The sequence below is a fragment of the Labrus mixtus genome, chromosome 5 (assembly GCF_963584025.1).
Source record: "Labrus mixtus chromosome 5, fLabMix1.1, whole genome shotgun sequence".
NCBI classification, from domain to species: domain Eukaryota; kingdom Metazoa; phylum Chordata; class Actinopteri; order Labriformes; family Labridae; genus Labrus; species Labrus mixtus.
In genome coordinates this window covers 15538036-15551287 of record NC_083616.1, presented here as the reverse complement: position 1 = coordinate 15551287, position 13252 = coordinate 15538036, and the positions used below count along the sequence as shown (strand labels likewise).

Genomic DNA, 13252 nt, shown 5'->3' with positions numbered 1-13252 from the left:
GAAAAAAAATGAGGTTCATCATATGCAATCAATTACAATAATGTTTCTTATGAATCTTGAAGTTTTTTCAGTAAATTATATATTATACGTTTAGTTTTAACACGTTTATTTCTCCTGGGCATTTTGCAGTTGTAGCCATTTCTCCTCTTTCCCCTGATATCATAACATTAATCATTGAAGGATTCACTCTTGTCTGACTTATAGTGTTAAACAACACCCAAGGGTGTTTGCACAGACCGTTATCATAGCCCGCAAGATTCAAATTGAAAATAGCATCAATATTATTTGTTATATGTAATATTTTATCTATCTAATTCTTTCTTTTTTTGTTGAATTACCTTCATATGTGTTTACTCTGTATTTCTTTACATCTAATATATTTACTGTAGTAATTCATGTACTGATTCTTCCATAATTGTAAGTGTCTGATTTTGTCCTTCATACACCTCCCTGTTTCTCCTGGCAATATGTGATCATCTTTAGATACTCAGAAATTAAATAAAATGAAAATTACGTGTACTATTTCCCATATGAAATGTTATGTCTGATTCATAAAACTGAATTTGTCCTCTATATCTCTGACGGTGAGTTTCATCCTTATTACTGTTAATATAATAATATGACATCTCAACATGTCTGAATGAGTTCTCATAGAGAAGAAACTGTCCAAAACAAACATCTAATTCTTTGGTATGTAAACCAGTGTTGTCAGTGACTGTTGGAGCATCATTTATTTTAGAAACTATAATATAAAATAAAATAAAAATATTAGCTGAGCCAAGTTATTCATAAGGAAATGCTCTGATAACCTGCTGCTGTAAAATCACACCACAATTTCCCAGTTTGGGATCAATAAAGTTAATCTATAGTCTATTTTTTTTTATACATGAAACTTTTCTATTTGTTTCCATTGTGCATGGCAAAACTTCTGATCAGTGACATAATTAATTTTTCTAAGAAAACAAGATGAGAAAGCTGAAATCATCAAAGAGATGAGAGGTATCTCTTTGGCCACAGGGGTCGCCAAACAGTCGAAAACCGAAGTTCCTCGCAGGAGCTCTGGAGTTTGTTTTCTGCTTATGGCATTTGACTTTTAAAAGCAGACATCTGACAAGTCAAAAAGAAAAAGTTTACAGTATTTTAGTTTAATGTTTTCTCTAGTAAGTCCACCAGCATGCACTGTAGCAGGGTTCTGAAGTCGTAGCCAATAACTGTATGCAAACATTAATGATAATATGTATAACCCTTTTGCCTCACAAGGGACTTTTCTTTCCATTTTTATTTTTTAATTGGGTTTTTTTTATTTATTTTAGTTCTCAGTACTCTTTAAAGTATTAACTTTGGTATTTATGCACATGCTTTAAAACTGGTGAAAAGATTTTATTCACTGAAGTCTAAATATAAAGTAATTCTATGTTCAGTGACAGTCTGTGTAGATTAAAGAACAAGAATAAAAATAGAAAAATTAAATCCTCTGGAATCATACAGATGCAGAGCAATACGCAATAAGGATTAATAGAGTGTATTATAGGTTTTTTTTATAGTTGTTTTTTACGTAACAGGAAGTGACGTATGTTACTCGCAGTCGGGGGGCGTGGTTGGCAGACTGATCTTTACTGACAGCGCTTGTTTTGTTTTGCTAATCCACGGCTCGTAGCTTGTTGTGGTACCAGCAATTTAGTTTTAATTGTAACGTAAGTAATTAACCGGATGAAACAAACATTTCAGTGTTACAATACTGTCCGTTAATAATCTCTCGCCAGGTGCTAAATGTTTTTTTTGCAGCATTGAAGTGGCACGAAGAAGCTCCGTAGCCAGCTAGCTATTAGGCTAGTTATCATTCTTAGCTTCGCGATGAGCTAACTGTTAGCCGGTAGTCCACAATCCTCGAAAGTAAATCGAGCGGATTTTGGATTAATTCAGATAGGAAATACCAGGAACGGGCAATTAAATAAGCAGGGGATCAGAAACCCTCCAGTAAGTTCCTACGTTGGAGGATCGCACTAACGATGGCGTCACCGGTGTACGCCTCTGCAGATGGGTTGCCCTGAGGACTGTGATTCAGCTGGATGAGTTAGCAACAATGTCCTGCAGATCAACCAAAGTCGCCCCGAGTGTTGATTTTGACCACAGTTGCTCCGACAGCGTGGAATATTTGACACTGAACTTTGGTCCCTTTGAGACTGTTCACCGCTGGAGAAGACTCCCTCCGTGTGATGAGTTTGTTGGTGCAAGGTAACACGATGACAGACACTTTAATACAACTTAATCTGACTTTATCTGCCTTCCTCAATTCACTCTGAAACTATCCTGCTCTTTTCTAGGCGCAGTAAGCACACCGTTGTTGCATACAGAGATGCCATTTACGTGTTTGGGGGAGACAATGGGTGAGTGTCATGTTTGAGTTATTCTCTGCTGCGAAACTTACACTACATGCTTTCTTAATGTTTGTCATCTAATAGGAAAAACATGTTGAATGACCTGCTACGTTTCGATGTAAAGGACTGCTCATGGTGTCGGTAAGAATACAGAAATGCAATCAAATAAAAGTAATATAGAAGACTGTGCAGTGTGATTCATTGTCTGTGTCTGTTATTCACTGCAGAGCTTTCACCACTGGAACTCCACCTGCTCCCAGATATCACCATTCAGCTGTCGTCTATGGCAGCAGCATGTTTGTTTTTGGTAACTATTTTAATGCTTTTCTTCTTTTATAATCAGACGTCATTCATGCAACATATTTTAAAACCGATATTGATGCTAAAATGTTTTTTTTCCCTGAAGGTGGGTATACTGGAGACATCTACTCAAACTCAAACCTGAAAAACAAAAATGATCTTTTTGAGTACAAGTTTGCAACGGGGCAGTGGACTGAATGGAAAGTGGAGGGGAGGTAATGTATTCTTTAAGATGCTTGAGTTGTGTTTCTGGGATAGATTTCCCAATCAATTGTTTTAAAGGTCCCATATTATGCTTTTTCTGGTTTTATATGCTCTTTAGTGTGTTTTCCAAGTGTCCTGTGCATGTTTAGGCACATCTATGTGCAAAAATTCAAAGTCCGCGGAAACGCAGCTTCTCCTACGTCCTCCTGTTAGCTGTAGTATTAGCTGCATGTAACGCTCGGTTCTAGCCCCCCTTGATACAAATGTGTCAGTGCGGCGTCATTGTCAGTGTGAGATCACTGATCTAAGTCCATTGGCTCGTTGCGGCAAGCCCTGCAGCTCATGTTGAAATTTCCGAGACGCGTGCTGAGCAACTGACCAATAACGACAGAGCGGATCGGCAGACCAATCAGAGCAGACTTGGCCCATGTGGGGTCTAACAGTGTGGGCTCAACAGAGTGTAGCTGACGGACTCAGAGCGTAGAGGGAGCAAGGAGGAGCAGTACATGAAAACAGACCCTTTTTTTCGGACTTTAGCTATTGTGAACGTACAAAAGTAGGTACATAGATTAAATATATGAACCCCAAAAAGGGCATAATATGGGCTCTTTAAAGCTAGTCTTTGACTGAATTAACTTTTGTGTTCCTTTCAAGAACCTTAAACTTAGCTGGTAAGTGTCAAAATCCAGCTATCCTGTGCTTTGTCTCTGTTTCAGCTTGCCAGTAGCGAGGTCTGCACATGGGGCCACAGTCTATAGTGATAAACTGTGGATATTTGCAGGCTATGATGGGAATGCCAGGTATGTGTGACTTTAATTCATGTTGTCACAATTTCAAATCGATTTTTTCAGTAATACTGACAGATATTTTCCACTCTGCAGGTTGAACGACATGTGGACCATCAATCTGCAGGATCGAGAACACGCATGTTGGGAGGAGGCCAGTACAATATTTTTATATATATATATATATATAAGAACCTGAAGAACAAATTTTAAGCACCATTCAACAATGTTCTGTATCTATGTAAGTGTTAACTTCGTTGTTTTCGTCTTTGTTTCAAACAGATCGACCAGAGTGGTGAGATTCCTCCATCTTGCTGTAACTTCCCTGTAGCTGTATGCAGGGACAAGATGTTTGTGTTTTCTGGTCAGAGTGGAGCAAAGATCACCAACAACCTCTTCCAGTTTGAGTTTAAGGGCCACATGTGAGTGCATCCGTCTGTCTGACTTACCTCTGTCACTCACCCTGTTTTAGATGGGACTAATCACTACTCCATCTTCTCAGGTGGACACGTATCCCAACCGAACACTTACTGCGAGGCTCCCCTCCCCCTCCTCAGAGACGCTACGGCCACACTATGGTTGCCTTTGACCGACATCTGTATGTAGTTGGCGGTGCTGCTGACAACACTTTGCCCAACGAGCTGCACTGCTACGATGTGGATTCTCAGTCCTGGGAGGTGATCCACCCCAGCGTAGACAGCGAGGTAGAAACAAAGTGTTTACAAGCTACTGTGAGTGAACAAAAGAAGTTTAATTAAATAACACATTTGTTTTGGTGACTTGCTGAATCCTAAAACAACAAGTTGCTGCTTGCTAACCCTCCTGACTGAACGTTGCTTTATTTCATCTAACTGCATCTTATTACTCAACAGCAATTTGAACAGTTGTCTTGCTCTCTTAAGGTCATAAGCTGAATGTCTCTGTCCCTGCCTCCTCAGATGCCCAGTGGTAGACTCTTTCATGCTGCTGCTGTGATTCAAGATGCCATGTATATCTTTGGAGGAACCGTGGACAACAATGTGCGCAGTGGAGAGATGTACAGATTCCAGGTAAGCATCCAATAAATCCATAGTTTTCATCATTTGGACATTGTGGTCAAAAGCCTCTCCTGTCTAAATAAAAAAATAACAATCTTTTGAAACCTGAAGTCAAATGTATTTGAAGAGAAATGTTATGTACCTTTTACAAATAATGATTTCCTTCTTTCAGTTCTCTTGCTACCCCAAGTGTACTCTTCACGAAGACTACGGAAAACTGTGGGAGAACCGTCAGTTCTGTGATGTTGAGTTCATTCTGGGCGAGGTGGGTCTTCAAGGTCAGGTGATAAAAATGATCAGATGACTTTTATGCAGCTAAGATGATTTTTCTTTCCATCTCTTTGTCTCATTTTGTGTACAGAGGGCAGAGAGAGTCTTGGGGCATATCGCTATAGTGACTGCAAGATGTCAGTGGCTGCGGAAAAAAATCCTGCAGGCTTGGGATAGACAACGACAGGTCAGAGCCATGCAGGAAGTATTCCTTTGAGACTAAAGAAGACTATAAAGGCCTGATTCACTATGAATGGATTGCGGATGATAGTACTCCCAAAAATTGTGCATCATTTGCCCCCTCAATCTGCAAAGAATCCGTCCCAAAGTGTAACTCACAAAGCATAAAGCCCTAATGATACACACCCTAAAAGTAGTTGTGCTCCGTGCAGTTTGCTCTTGTTTTACAGCTGAATGAAGAGAAAAGCCGCCTGCACCTGTGTTTAGTTTGATGCAAACATTGAAAAATGTTAAACAAGTTTCACTGTGTTTTAAAAAAAAAAAAAGCTAACAAGGCTTATTTACTTAGAAGGGGGCAGTTTTGCACAGAAATTTAGGATATCCCCTCATTTACAAAGATGCAAATGGGACAGGGGCAAATTAAAGGTTCCAGTTATGTAAGGGTATACCTGTGCCCTACAATCACATATAACATAACACGAATCTTTGCTTTTGATAATGCAATAGACAATTATTCATGTCATTAAAATACACAAATACGTTACAATTGGAGCCTCATACAGAATTTCAGGAAATGACGAACTCGCATGCTGTGCGGATCTGAATGGACCTGATTGAAAAATGTTTTGTGAGATGTCATCTCCAACTTTAACCATCGACTAAATCACAAATATTTTTACAGCAACATTTCAAAAGTCTTTTCACTCAAGTGACACTAAAAATAGTGTTGCCATAAGGTCAAGGTGCAGAATGGATCTGTATTAGCTTTAAAAGGTTAATGCAATAAAAGTGTTAGAACTAGTCAGAATGTTATCCTTTTTTATTTGCCTGCTTCACACACAGTAGGAATGTGTGTATTAGATTACATAGTGTGAGGTCACTGCTATAAATGAACTTTTTCTGGACTGTTTAAGTCTGACAAAATCCTGTGTCTTCGTGTGCAGAAGACTAAACAGGAGAGCAGTGAGGAAAGTGACGATGGGGCAGCTGGCGGCCAGAGAGATATCCCAGCATGCCACAGGCCATCAGGCACTCAGCCGCTGCTGGAGGTTGCCATCAGGGAAGCGGAGGCCCAGCCTTTTGAAGTTTTAATGCAGTTCCTCTACACAGACAAGATCCAGTACCCACGCAGAGGTACCTCTTTGTTTGTCATTCTTTGGGTCGTAATGGGTAAAAACGAAACAGAGAAGAAGCTGATCAACTGTCCTTTTCTTGATTGTTTCTGTAGGTCATGTTCAAGATGTTCTTCTTATCATGGATGTTTACAAGCTGGCCCTCAGCTTCCAGCTGTCCCGTCTGGAGCAGCTGTGTGTGCAGTACATCGAGGCGTCTGTCGACCTGCAGAATGTCCTCAGTGTTTGTGAGAATGCAAACAAGCTGCAACTGGACCAGCTCAAGGTACACCTTAATAACTGTTCAAGACTCACTTGTAAGACATATTGTTTTTACTGCCCTCTAGTGGTTCAATGTCAGTGCAATTCATATTTTCTTATAACTTCATCAGGTTAGAATAAAACATATTCTACAGTTGTTTTTAAATCAAACATAGAGGGATGATAAATACACTTTTATACACTATAATTAACTCTTACAAACCATTTCTTCCTGCAGGAACATTGCCTTAACTTTGTGGTGAAGGAGTCGCACTTCAACCAGGTGATCATGACGAAGGAGTTTGAACATCTGTCCACACCGCTGATAGTAGAGATCGTGCGACGGAAACAGCAGCCTCCTCCTAGGCTGTACTCAGACCAGCCTGTGGACATCGGGACCTCTCTGGTCCAGGACATGAAGGCTTACCTGGAGGGAGGCGGCCTCGAGTTCTGCGACATTGTCCTGCTGTTGGACGGACATCCACGACCTGCTCACAAAGCCATACTGGCTGCCCGATCCAGGTAGAGACAACACAGATTTAATGATGAGTGACTAAACTAGCAGTAGCTCGAGAAACTTCTCAGACTGAGGACTTTTGTATATACATGTCATTTACTTTTATTTAGGGAAACAAGCTTAACAAATGTTATATTAAACAGATGTAGAAACCAAATTTTAATTTTTCTGTCTAGTATTTTTTAAACGTCTGTATTGAACTATTTATTTTGAGTGGGTTGCAAAAAGAGACGGATTAAAGAGTGAATAACAGATTATCAAAAACATGTCAAAAAATAAAAAGTGGTTTTCATCATTTTACTTTCAGACACTGTGTTCCATTTCATCTTAATTATACGTTTGACACTTTTCTAATATCTCCATTTCTACTCCTCAGTTACTTTGAGGCTATGTTTCGCTCGTTCATGCCAGAGGACGGTCAGGTTAATATCTCCATTGGTGAGATGGTTCCAAGTAAGCAGGCCTTTGAGTCCATGCTTCGTTATATCTACTATGGTGATGTTAACATGCCTCCAGAAGATTCTCTGTATCCTTTTTAAGCTAGACTGCATTATATTCATTTACAAGACAAATGTTTGTTTTTTTTTCTTCCCCGGAGCAGAGAACATTCAAAGAACGTTCAAGAAAATATCCAAAAATTACGTCAGGCGGATGCTGAAAGGAGACTCAGTTCTTCTCAACCATGGCGTTCTAAATTAAGACCTGAATTACAGCGGGGGGGGGGGATGTGTGCACTTAATTTTTTATGGAAGAACTTAGCAAATTTCTACCATCAAGTCCTGTTAGGTTTAGGCAGAAGATTGAATAAGTTATATTTAGATATACACCTTGGGATAGACTTAACAAGATAAACATTTTATGAACGGTAACATTATATTTAGAGGTTCAATAAGGGTTTGACATGACGGATAAGGATAGAATGCCCTCGTCCAGCTCCTTTTTAAAGAAACAGCAGTAGGCCTTTTATAGAAGCTACTTATTTAAGATTCTATGCAAAAACCCAAATCTAATTTTGATTCTTCGTTTTCATTCATTTTATTCTCAACTGTCTTGTGCCTGTTGTTTAAAAACTGTTGAAAGCACACGTAGTCCTACTCTTCAGTTTTATGAAGATCAACAAATGTTTTTCACTTTCCTGAACTGTGACACACAGCTATCTGTTTGCTGCACCATATTACTACGGCTTTTCAAACAACAGGCTGCAGGCTTACTGTAAGCAGAATCTGGAGATGAACGTCACTGTGGAGAATGTCTTGCAGGTACTTGTGATTTTACTTTGGGGGTGGGGGTGACCTAATTCGACTATGCTGTCCTGTACTTGCTGTTTTTTTTCCTCTTAGTCGTCTTGTTACTTCTCATCATAAATGTTTTCTCTGCTTCAGATTCTGGAGGCAGCTGATAAGACTCAGGCTCTGGACATGAAGAAGCACTGCCTGCACATCATTGTGCACCAGTTCATCAAGGTGGGTGGCCTTGTATCTGGAGCCCTGGGGGTTTGCTGCCCACTCACTGCAGCTGAGCTAACCCTGTAGGCCACTCTTCTTTGTGGGACACTGACACCTTTTGGCCTCTGAGTAGATCATCCTCAATCTTCTAAGTAAAGAAGAGACTGTTTACAAGCCGGCCGGCTGTACAAGCAATTCATCATGTTGAGAAGAGTCAAAGTGGCGCTCTGATTATTGTCTGTTATTTAAAGGAACAGCTAAGAACTCAATTCTCACCCTTTTGTCAGTGTTTCTGTTGAGCTTCTTTTGTTTACTTTCAGTTTTCCTGCATGAGCAACAAACTGCTTCTTATTCCTCATTTACTCTGTTTGACTCTCTGTTCTGTCTTCATTTATTGCTAATTTTTTTCTCATTTTTTTTTGCTCTCCTCCCCTCCCAAAGGTATCCAAGCTCCCAAACCTGAGGTCTCTCAGCCAGCTGCTGCTGTTGGACATCATTGAGTCTCTAGCTACACACATATCAGACAAACAGTGTGCTGAGATGGGCTCGGACATTTAGGATGACAACAAAGCCGACCTGTTTTTGTTTCTCCTCTCACTGAAGCCATACAACTTTACTCCTCTTCCTTCTCAGTCATTCCCTCCTTTATGGCACACAGTACTTTTCTGTGTTGTGTATCCCGGCCCTGATAGATGCAGTATAAATGTTTCTTTCGTTTCGTGTCAGTGAGGGAAGAAAGAGGTAAAGAAACAAGTTTCTTTCTCAGTTTCAATTGAAAAAAAAAAAACCTTAAATGTTTACACTTATTTATTTTGATTTCGCAGAAGAAAAAGCCTTCATTTGAATCCACTCAGTATAATACAATTTTTAAATATGCAGTGGACTATTATAAGTCATACTCATGACACGACAGAAATGTTCATGTGTTGCCCTCAGCTGTTGTATTAACTGTTCAGATATGTAATCACAACAAACTAAGTGGTCATTTTCTAAATATTTATTCATCACTTGTATTATTCAAAGCTCTGTCGCATCAAATAAGCCTGGGTTCAACGTTAAGAGGAGTCAAAATCATGATTTGAATATAAATTGAATGTATGTCTGTCTGTCTTAAAGCTTTTTCTTTTACTGTTGTTATAATCGACGCACATCTATCTGTTATACTAATCACCATTACTAACACACAAGCTTCATGTACTATGTATTTAGTGACTGTATGCTGTTATTAAATGTATACCCACATGGGTTTCATGTATTTAAGGCCTTAATAAATCTTCTCATACAAAATCTGTCTTGTATTGAGTCTGTGCCTTCCTGCATTCACAGAGCCTGAGGAGGCTGAATCCACCTGAAACATTAGTTTAATGACTATAGGCTCCCAGTGTACTCATTTAACCATCTTATTATACAGCCGTCCTTAAGTAGTGCAATGGGCCGGAAGTTAGAGACTGTTCAGGTATTCCTTTTTACTTTTAATTGCTGTGCAACAGGTATCAGGCAACATGTGAGACATGGTTATCTACCCCTCGCCTACCTTTGTTTGAAACTACGTAACCCAACAAAGAGCAGATACTCAGCAGGTTGATCTGTTCTGACACCTATAATACATCTGCTCTGACTCAAGCGTAGTTTGAAATGATGTAATCTTTTCTACTTATCTGCTGCTTTGTGATTTTTCTGTTCGCTTGTATTCAAACTGAAAGTCTCAAACTAATAAGCAACTTTAGGATATATTTTTCTAAAACCAGAACTTCTATAGTCTCTTTAATAGTATTTCTGAACTGAGAACTGGCACACACGTCATTATCTTACACAGACCCCTGACAATAAATACGTTTTTTTTTTTTAACCTTTGCACTATATGAAAAAAAGCTGAAGGTTAATCCTTGACCTTTCATTAAATTAACCAGGTCCTTTGGGTGGTTTCAGTTTCCACAGATCTGCCGGTGATAAGCTCCTTGGTTTGAGACGGTGAATTCTTCTGAGCTTGTGTTAGGTTCGCTCCTGCATAGATGTTAATTGATTAAAAAACAAGGCTGATTGAAAGTGAAGGCTAATTATGAAATGTAGATTGCAGCTACTTATAACATCTCTTTATACTCTACCCTAAAAACCAATGACTTAAACAGTTTTAGGAAATCATTTTTTTTTTAATATTTAAACTACCATTTTATTTTGAGGATAAAAAAGAACACTTGGTTTGTCATCATTGGAGGAAATAGTTGACCCAAATGCTGAGGCACTAGTTGAAATATCCTGTTAGCCTCCACTTGTACAGAAAGATAGAGAGCCTCAGTGGAATACACAAAGTGTTGGACTCTTTGGAACTCTGCTGTAAGAACCGTTGCATCAACCACAAAGTGCTATTCATGGTCCAGATACTTGAGACACTTGGCCGGTCAAAGGCGTCTCTTTCCATTTCTTCAGAGTGAAAATGTCTTGACTAAAAAAAATGCCAGTGTCTCATCAATAAAATCGTTTAAACTATGATTCTCAAATGAATTAAATCTAAAAGAATGCATTAAAAGAGCCATGAAATAGGTTATTAAAGTTACACCAATGGTATCTTTTGGTTCCTCTTCTTGTTTTCTTGTGAACCACCTATGCCCCTCTTACTCACATTTCATTGATTTAAGTGCACTTGTGCACACATAGTCCAGAATCCCTCTGGACGTATCTGGTTTCATCTAAAAACAGAGGTCATTGTTCACTGCCACGATATTGAGCGCTGAAACTAAACAGTATGTCTGTTGTCATGCCTCAGCTTCACATTATCTCTCCACTTATCAGGTGGGTTTTTATTAAGGAGGCTGACTTTGTGGGCAGTCCGGGTCGGTGCTGCTACCTCAACAGGTGGGTTGGGCTACAGAGTCTTTCTGGATCTCCAAACCTGTGACACAGACCTGCAGATGTGAGCAGTGGTCACAGCAAGGAGGAAGATGGTTTTTCTGACAACTAAAATGATGCAAAGGTCGGCACTTTTTGTGACGTTTGGAGGTTTGGTCACCTGTCTGATCACCACTTTTCTTCCTCTGTGGAAGACGATGAACTCTGACCTGAATGAGGTGGAGAACTGGTTCTCAGGACTGTGGCACATGTGTCTCTATACGGAGGAGGTGGGGATTCAGTGTAAGGCCTATGACACCCTCATGGGACTGCCATTGGACCTGCAGATCTCCAGGGTGCTCATGTTGGTGTCTGTAGGAACTGGAGGCTTGGCTCTGCTGGCTGCTTTTCCAGGACTGGAGGGGGTGGACATATGTGTCGGGCAGCCTGGCCTGAAGAGACAGCTCCTTATTCTGGGTGGGGTGCTGTCCTGGGTGTCAGGGCTCACCACTTTGGCTCCTGTCTCTATTGTGGCCTACACAACGGTGGTCGAGTTCTGGGACCAGGGTTTCCCTGATGTGATGCCTCGCTGGGAGTATGGAGAGGCCATGTTTTCAGGGTGGTTTGGAGGTTTGGCTCTGGTCACCGGAGGGACTCTGTTTTTTATATCTGTGTGCATGGAGGACTTCGATCAGAGACCACCGAGTGTGCCAAACAGTCCTCAGGTGAAGCACAGGAGCAAGCACTACCTGAAGACCGAGGTGTTATAGACCTCTTATTGTCTAATGTGGAGGCCCGTCAGCTTGTGAGTGAATAATGACCTGTGAAGTATTTGTATGATAAAGTCAAGAATAACATTTCTGACTTTAGTAACATTAAAGCAACAAGGTTTTTACTTTTTGCTTGTATTTCTTAGTCAAATTGTCACTGACGTATGAAATACCTTTCTGTGATGTCTTTTCTGTTTAATGGAGTCACTTCTGGTTTTTAAGTTTTACAAATTATGACAGACATTTAAAATAATAATAAGCTGCTGAGTTTTAAAGTAGAGTCTGTATACATTGTATGCCTCTATTTACTAGACATGAAAAATAAAAGCTTTCCTAGAGTAAGAGTGGGAAAAGAAAGACATTCATTAAAAATGATTATAATAAATTACTCTGATTTGTTGTTAAACTTGAGAAGCTTTGGTTTGTATATTTACTGCATTGAAATATGGACAAGTTATATCACTCATTAAAGTTTTTATTGTTCTCTAATGGGTTGAATGATAATTTTTTTTTTAATAGGAATGTGTAACTTTTCTTTACAGATATATAGTATATACACTTTAAAATGAACAGTATATATATATATATATATATATATACTGTTCATTTTAAAGTTAGTTTGAGTATAGTTTGGATACAAATGAAGAGTACCACAGCATCTTAAAAGCAAAGTTCTGTAGAGATCTTAAGAAGTATTCTAAATGAACTACAACACTTGAGACACATGTATGGGTCAGTATTACTTAGGGGACTAGTATTAAATTGTCCAACAGTGCTGGTGTATACCAGCCCTGAGCCCCGAGAGGGGATGTCTTTAATGCGAGTTGCATTCCAGTGCTGCAGCTTTTCCGTGTTAAATTTCTTTTTCAGGGAGGGACTTGGCACCTGCTGCTCCCCTTAGTCCTTAATAGACTGTCTGGAATTGGTATACTGCTGTACATTGTGATGATTAGAGCTAATTTTGTACGTCTCAACAAATCAAGGATTGATACAAAATAAAATACTGGGATCAGTGTACATCAAATCAAGCTGTAAGGAACAAGTGTAACATGCTCATGTGCTTAACTGACACTGTTAAGATCAAAACACCTACCTTTGTCGCAGCTTACATTCATATTTTGGTAGGCTATGATTTTATTTTAGGATTCATTGGCTCCTTTCGCTTCT

The 13252-nt window shown here is 39.5% G+C and overlaps 2 protein-coding genes across 5 annotated transcripts; both read left to right on the top strand.

Moving 5' to 3' along the window:
• The first annotated feature begins 1592 nt into the window (after window positions 1-1592).
• lztr1 (leucine zipper like post translational regulator 1) lies at window positions 1593-9776 on the top strand. 4 transcript variants are annotated; one of them, XM_061038096.1, is made up of 20 exons: window positions 1600-1698; window positions 1786-2235; window positions 2325-2387; window positions 2463-2519; window positions 2606-2685; window positions 2785-2893; window positions 3599-3682; window positions 3764-3821; window positions 3950-4089; window positions 4170-4398; window positions 4606-4716; window positions 4877-4969; window positions 5066-5161; window positions 6099-6288; window positions 6383-6552; window positions 6766-7049; window positions 7421-7570; window positions 8198-8303; window positions 8427-8507; window positions 8931-9776. In XM_061038096.1, the coding sequence occupies exons 2-20, from the start codon at window positions 2084-2086 to the stop codon at window positions 9045-9047; spliced, it is 2370 nt and encodes a 789-aa protein (XP_060894079.1). In that variant the 5' UTR covers window positions 1600-1698; window positions 1786-2083; the 3' UTR covers window positions 9048-9776. The 4 variants fall into 4 exon arrangements, with proteins under 4 accessions (XP_060894081.1, XP_060894080.1, XP_060894078.1 ...); XM_061038098.1 differs by having other exon boundaries at window positions 1593-2235; window positions 4170-4371; XM_061038097.1 differs by having other exon boundaries at window positions 1593-2235; window positions 6102-6288.
• A 1591-nt stretch (window positions 9777-11367) lies between these two features.
• Window positions 11368-12351, top strand: cldn26 (claudin 26). The gene has a single exon (XM_061039330.1). The coding sequence runs from the start codon at window positions 11429-11431 to the stop codon at window positions 12083-12085; it is 657 nt and encodes a 218-aa protein (XP_060895313.1). The 5' UTR covers window positions 11368-11428; the 3' UTR covers window positions 12086-12351.
• The last annotated feature ends 901 nt before the right edge of the window (window positions 12352-13252 follow it).

Coding starts and splice junctions, on each gene's coding strand:
- lztr1 (XM_061038095.1), top strand. CDS start 2,084: ATGTCCTGCAGATCAACCAAAGTCGCCCCGAGTGTTGATTTTGACCAC. Junction 2,388..2,462: donor GTGTTTGGGGGAGACAATGG/GTGAGTGTCATG, acceptor GTCATCTAATAG/GAAAAACATGTTGAATGACC. Junction 8,304..8,426: donor CTGTGGAGAATGTCTTGCAG/GTACTTGTGATT, acceptor TCTCTGCTTCAG/ATTCTGGAGGCAGCTGATAA.
- cldn26 (XM_061039330.1), top strand. CDS start 11,429: ATGGTTTTTCTGACAACTAAAATGATGCAAAGGTCGGCACTTTTTGTG.